The 6,354-nt window shown below is 55.9% G+C and overlaps 1 protein-coding gene across 1 annotated transcript; it reads right to left on the reverse strand.

Annotated features, from left to right (window-relative positions):
* Window positions 1-333: 333 nt before the first annotated feature.
* On the reverse strand, window positions 334-6,132 carry TCF15 (transcription factor 15). The gene is made up of 2 exons (XM_061209183.1): window positions 5,557-6,132; window positions 334-863 (listed from the first exon to the last, which is right to left on the reverse strand). Exons 1-2 carry the CDS (start codon window positions 6,073-6,075, stop codon window positions 789-791), a joined length of 594 nt encoding a protein of 197 aa, XP_061065166.1. The 5' UTR covers window positions 6,076-6,132; the 3' UTR covers window positions 334-788.
* Between the last annotated feature and the right edge of the window lie 222 nt (window positions 6,133-6,354).

Raw genomic sequence — 6,354 nt, forward strand, 5'->3', positions numbered from 1 at the left:
CTTGGTTATTCAAAAGGAATAGGGATGTCACAAAAAAACTAGTGGCTGAGCCTGCCTACGGCGGGAGAACTGTGGCCAGAGGACAAGAGGGAGGGAGACTTTTCACCACATACCCTCTTGTACCTTTTGAATTTTGAACCATGTGGATGAATACATTCCTTATTCAAAAATAAATAAAATTAAGATTTTTTTTTTTTTTACCAACCACACCAGACACCCAACAGTTGTTCAAGAAGACAGTGAGGAAAGATTGGTTATCTCGATTTCTAGAGAGGGGGGTCCCCTGCCTTCCTCCAGCTCCACCCCCTCCAGGGCACAGGGTGGCACCTGTGACACCTGTGTCTTCCAAGGTCCAGGAGAGGGGCCACCTCTGACCTCTGATGTCCCCAGGCCCCTCCCTTCTTCAGCTGGGAACAATTTTTACTTAAAAATATCTTTTATTTTAAACCCATCAATTCTCTCTCTCTCATACACACACCCACACTCATGCACAGACACGCACACATCCTCTGTCAACAACAGTCTTTGTTTTTCCAAAAGTTCTGCCTTGTCTCTGAGCAGCCAGGGCTTGGGCCGGCTGGATGGGTCCTCACGGCTCTCCAGGGTGGGGTGGAGATGTCCCAGGGGGCCTGCTCAGAGGGTCATGGGCCCAGGCCATTGTCCTCTGGTCCCTACACAAAGAAGGGACCTGGGTTCAGCTCCTGGGGTCTTCCCCTGTTTGCCCAGTGGTTGGCCTCTGGCCTCCTTCTCAGGGTCCTGCTTGGAGCAAATGACACAGGGGTCCAGGCTCATCTCCGAGGCACTCGAACTGGGGCCACCCCCCTCACCTTCAAGCAGCTGCCCCCCAGGTCACGACGGCTACCCTGCAGGAAGAGAGAAAGAGGTATTAGGGAGTTCAATTGGGTCATCATGAACACTGGAACTAACCTCTGTGTCCGGCAATAGGGGACTTGATAAAAAATCGGTTAGCTGCACAATCAAGTTCTTGCAGAAGGCAGAAGAAACTCTATATGGACTAACAGGGGATGACTAACTCTTTATGGACTAATATCGTTTAAGGACGAAAGCAAGGACTGAGTGCATGTTCCTGTGTGCTGAGATGTCCAGAGAGAAGGGCACACGGGAAATCACTAACGGGTTTCCTCAGAGGAGAGGAATGTGATGAGGAGACAGGATGGGAGGAAGCCTTTTTTTTTTTTTTAAACTCTATATACTTTTTTACTTTTTTCATTTCTTCCTCGTGCGATTTGTTGCTTAAAAAAAAAATCCAATATAGTTTAAATCATAGTATTTTACACTCAAGGGCAGAACACACCCCACAGTGGTTCTCCCACTGCCTGGCTGTATACCCAGTGGCCTACTCGTCAACCTCAAAAGTAGATTCTGGAATTCTGGCCTCCCTGCCTTCATTCAGGGTGTTCCCTCTGCCAGGAATATGCTCTCTGGTCCTATTCTAGGAAGATTTCTCTAGTCCTACAATTGCCTAGCACTTCTTGCCTTTCTGGGGCCAGGATAAAACCCAGAAGGGGAAGATGGGGTCTCTCTTGTGTTCTCCCATCAGGCTGGGAGCTCAAGGGGGTGGTCGGGGAAAGTCTTTCACTATGTAGTCCCAGTTCCAGCCCAGGGACTGGCGTGGAGCAGTTGCCAACCAACGCTGCTTGGATCAGGCGTGTCCACTGGAAGACGAGCTAATGGTGGCAGCCCCGGAAGCCACCTGTCCCTCACACTGCAGGGGCAGTCTCTACCCACTGTTCTGAGGTCTGACATGTGGGTTTCATCCTCACTGTAAGCCAGCGAGATCACAGACCTTAGAGTACCCCCTCTTTTGCAGCCTCCAGCGTTGCATGACTGTCTCAGAGGCACCCAGCCAGTTGGTAAAAAGGGCTGGGCTAGAAAAATCCATGTTGTCCAACAGTCTGTCCCGTTTCCAAGACACAATGGTGTCTGAAATCCCACTGTAAATGCTCACCCCCGAGCCTGACTAGGAGATAATGGGACCGGCATTTTTCTCAGCCATCTAGAGAAACAGCTGACCATCTCGGAGCTCTGCCCGCTACCCCGCTCCACTCCTGGGCCCAGGTTGGGGCAGATCCATCCAGATGCGAGCCCAGCCTCCCTTGAGGCTATCCGGGCCCAGGGACAGCGTGTTCATTCACAGGCAGGGCTATTTTGAGGGCTGAGGCCACAGTCCCAGCAGAGCCTGGGGCTTGGGCTTCTCAGACAAACTCTGGCAACAGTGGCTGAGAAGGGCGGATGGGGGTGGGGGGTGCAGTGTTGAGGTTGGAGGACAGAAAACCGACCTCCCACCTTTTCACTTTAAGTCCTCAGGGTAAGGGAGAGCCACCTCCACCCCAAGTCTGGCAGTCATTGCGAGACCTGTGTCCCCTGAGGATGCTGGGACTGTTCAGCTCCCTGAACCTCAGTTTCTTCATCTATGAAATGGGGACAAAATGATTCTACTTGCCACCCCAGGGTGCAATCAAATGCAACCGCAGCTGTGAAAGAGGCTTGTAAACTGCCAAATGCATTTAGAAGAAGCCTTGACTAGGCCCCAGCTTCTTTGTCCCTTTGTGCTTCAGCGCCAAGGGCTCTGGGAAGCACTGTAGTTAGGAGGTGGCTAGAGTGAAACAGACCTGGGCTTCAACCCCTGCTCTGTCTTGGATTACCTGTCAGACCTCAGGCAAGTGACTTCAGCTCATTGAGCCTCGGTTTCCCCATGTGTAAAGTTAGTTACTATGAGGATTACACACGTTAACGCAGGTAAAGCCCTTAGCACAGTGTCAGGGATATAGTAAGTGTTCAATGAATATTCACAAGTATTAGCATCAGCATCATCTGGTGATGGCACCTCCTTGCCCCACTGCCCTCTGTGCCACCTCTGCTCCTGAGCTGGTACGCCAAGTGGGGAAGGCCTTACAAGATGATCCTATCTGACCCCCACCCCCAGGTAACAAAAGGGAAAACAGGGCAGAGACAAGAACCTCCTTTCCACCTCCCCTTGCTATTTCTACCACAGAGGGCCACACCTAACCCCTCCTTAAACAGGAAGATGCTACAGGGAGCTATTTCCATGGTGACCCCAACCCCAGACCAGCCAGCTGGGAACGAGGTGGTGGCTCAGGGTGAAGGGATAGGGTCTGGGGCCTTGGAGCTCTCTGGTCACCAAAGCTGAGAAGGAAGGCTCCCACAGGCTCCCCAAGACAGCCAGTTTTCTTCTAGTCGAGTCCTCAAGTCTTTGGGGGCCAGAGCCAGCCAGGATCACCCCTTTTGCTTATTCCCAGAGGAGCCTGTGTGCTTGAGAGCATGGCTTCCACAGCCAAATTTGGCTGGGTTCTAGGTCCTGTATACAGATCCCAGGGAAGCAGCCAGACCCAGGCGAGGCCCTGTCATCTGCGGGACAGGCCTGAGACCAGCAGAGAAGCCCCCAGCCTACCTGCTGTGGGGGGCAGGCACCTGATGGACACACCCTCTCCCCGAGGCCTGTTGTTACAGGGCCCTCCCATACTAACCTCTTCCACATCCCAGTTGGGCAGGCCTGAGTTCGAATCCTGACTCCATCATGGGCGGTGTCTCTGAACCAGTGACAGCATCTCTAAGCAGTTGGGGATAACCAGAGCACCTCCTTCCCCAGCTGCTGGGGGGTTTTAATGGTAACACGTGGAGAGCGCTTAGCACGAGAGATCAGTGCTCATCAAGACTGCTGACACTGCTGTCACTGGCCAGTCTTCGCCTACCCTCTATGCGTTGCCACCTTCAACGTCTACCCTCTTCCTTTTCTAGGCTCTAGCTCTGTGTCCTGCTCCTAGAACATCTTCCCCTACTGCCTCAACCTGCCTGCTTCCATCCCCAAGCCTCTGTCAGGAACTTAGCCACTGGGTCAGGGGCTTCCTCTGGCCCTGACAGTCCCTTTGTGCACCCCCCTCCCCATCAGACCACAACATCCCTGTTTTCACCTCCAGGCCCTGCCCTGGCCCCGCACTGGGAGTTCCTGACGGTGGTGGATGGGCATCCACAACCTGCTTCTCTGGGAATGTTTTCAGAGTCGACAAAAAACAGCTGTCGGGTAGTTAAGGTTTGCTGAACTGAGTGAATAGGTGAAAAGCAGTCAGGGAGTATTGCCGAGGGCCCACAGACCAGGGCCCACAGCTGGGAGGATCAGGGACCCTGGAGAGAGTTCAAATCTGAACCGAAAAAGACTGACTTAGGGAAACTGAGGCAGCAATGGCAGGTGAGAGGCCAGAAGGGGGTGGTCTGAGGCCAGGACACAGAGGCTTCCCCAGGACAGAGTGAAGAGGGGAGCTGGGGAAGTTGTGAGAACCAAAGACTAGGGGACCCAGAGGCGTGACTCCAATCCCCCATGCCTTTTTTTTTTTTTTTTAATTTTTATTTTATACTGGAGCATAGTTGATTAACAATGTTGTGTTAGTTTCAGGTGTACAGCAAAGTGATTCAGTTATACCTATACATGTATCTATTCTTTTTCAAATTCTTTTCCCATTTAGGTTATTACAGAATACTGAGCAGAGTTCCCTGTGCCCCCATGCTCTTTCATTTTCCAAAAGGCCACGGGCCAGTCAGGGACTCTCTCAGCCTCAGTTTCCCCAGCTGTAAATAGTAGCTGCTAGAATCCAAAGCTGTCACAAGACAAGCCTCCTTATTCTAAGAAAAGCCCAGGCCAGAAAAGGGAAAGGCTGGGGGTGAAGCAGGCTCCTTGGGGCCTGTGCAGGAGAACCAGCTTTCAACCAGGAGCACCCCCCAGCAACCTCTGCTGCTACTCACCCCCGTCCATCCCCTACCAGCCTGGTTCTCATCCTTACTTAGGACAGACCACAGGAGCTTACCTCCAGCTCTGCCCGGCTGGCTCAACAGTGCCCTTCCCCAGCACTCCATCTCTTTGGGGGCTGGGTATCCTCAAGAGACCCCCTCCTTCACACCTACTGCTCATCAGCTGGGTACCTCAGGCTCTTGACTGGGGGTGTGCATCCCCTTTTCTTCTCAGTGTCCTGCCCTTGGGTCAGTCTCAGGATACGGGACAATTATTTTACGGTAAGGGCAGCTCAGGGCAACACATACCCAGCAAACCCAGAGCCTGCATTCTGGCTTTCGAGCTGAGTAATGTGGGCACCCCTCTGAGCCCCAGGTCCTCACCAGTGATAAAACGGGCAGAACTACCTGCCTGACAGGGTTCTTGTGAAGGTAAAAAGAAAGACCGGGAATGCGCGCCCGTACATAGGAAGAGCTCAGTAAATGATAGCCTTTGTTATGATTTCCCCACACGCTCTTCCCAGCACACTCCTAGTGGGAGGGGGTGTCCTTCGATGAGCAATCTCCATCCTCTAAATCACGCCCGAGCTCTGGGCTTCCCTGCACCCCTTGTTTGGGGAACATTGTGAGCGGTTCTGTTCCACACCAAACTCTGGGCCTGGAGGGCCGCACCCTCGACGACTCCACGTCTCTTCCCCCTCTCTTCATTGGGGTCTCGGCCCCTCTTTTGCTCCGTAATTGGCCCGTTCCCTGACCCTGCGGCCGCAGTACTGGAGCGCCGCGCGCACTCACCCCCTTGCGCTGGTTGCTGAGGCAGAAGGTGCAGATGGAACGCGGCTGGCGGCCGCCGTCGGGGGCGGCTGGGACCGCGCTCTTGGTGGTGCCCGCCGCTCGGAAGCACGGCTGCCCGTCGTCGGCCGCGTCGCCCAGCAGCAGCACGTTGGCCAGGTGCGCGATGTAGCTGGACGCCAAGCGCAGCGTCTCGATCTTGGATAGCTTGCGGTCCACCGGCTCGGTTGGGATGAGCGTGCGCAGCGCCGTGAAGGCCGTGTTCACGCTCTGCGTGCGGTCCCGCTCCCGCGCGTTGGCCGCCTGCCGCTGTCGCACCACCACCACCGGGCCCGCGCTGCTGGCCGCCCGCCGCCCGCCTCCGGGGCCCGGGCCGCGCCGTGCCGCCTCCAGGCCCTCGCAGCAGCCGAACGACTGGTCGGAGGCGTCGCTCTCGCTGCGGTTCTCCTCGTCCTCGCTCAGTAGCCGCACGTCCGGGTACAGCACGTGCGCGCCGACGGGGCGCAGCAGCGCGAACGCCATGGGCGGCCGGCCGCTTCCCTTGGTGCGCCGCGTCCCAGCGTCTGCCGCGCCCCGCCGTGCGCTCCCGCGCGCTCCCACGGCTCAGCCGGCCACCGCCTTATAGCCGAGGGAGGGGCCAGTCCCGAGGCCGCCCCGGCCGGGGCGGGGGGGCTCCGCCCTGGCCAATGGGGAGGCGCCCGCCGAGCCCCGGCCAATGGCTACGGGCCCTTCGCCCCAGTTCCCCAGGTTGAAAGCGGCCCGCGAGCTGATGGCCCGCCCTGAAGGCTCTGGATCCCCGCG

This window comes from Eubalaena glacialis, chromosome 13 (genome assembly GCF_028564815.1).
Source record: "Eubalaena glacialis isolate mEubGla1 chromosome 13, mEubGla1.1.hap2.+ XY, whole genome shotgun sequence".
Taxonomy (NCBI): domain Eukaryota; kingdom Metazoa; phylum Chordata; class Mammalia; order Artiodactyla; family Balaenidae; genus Eubalaena; species Eubalaena glacialis.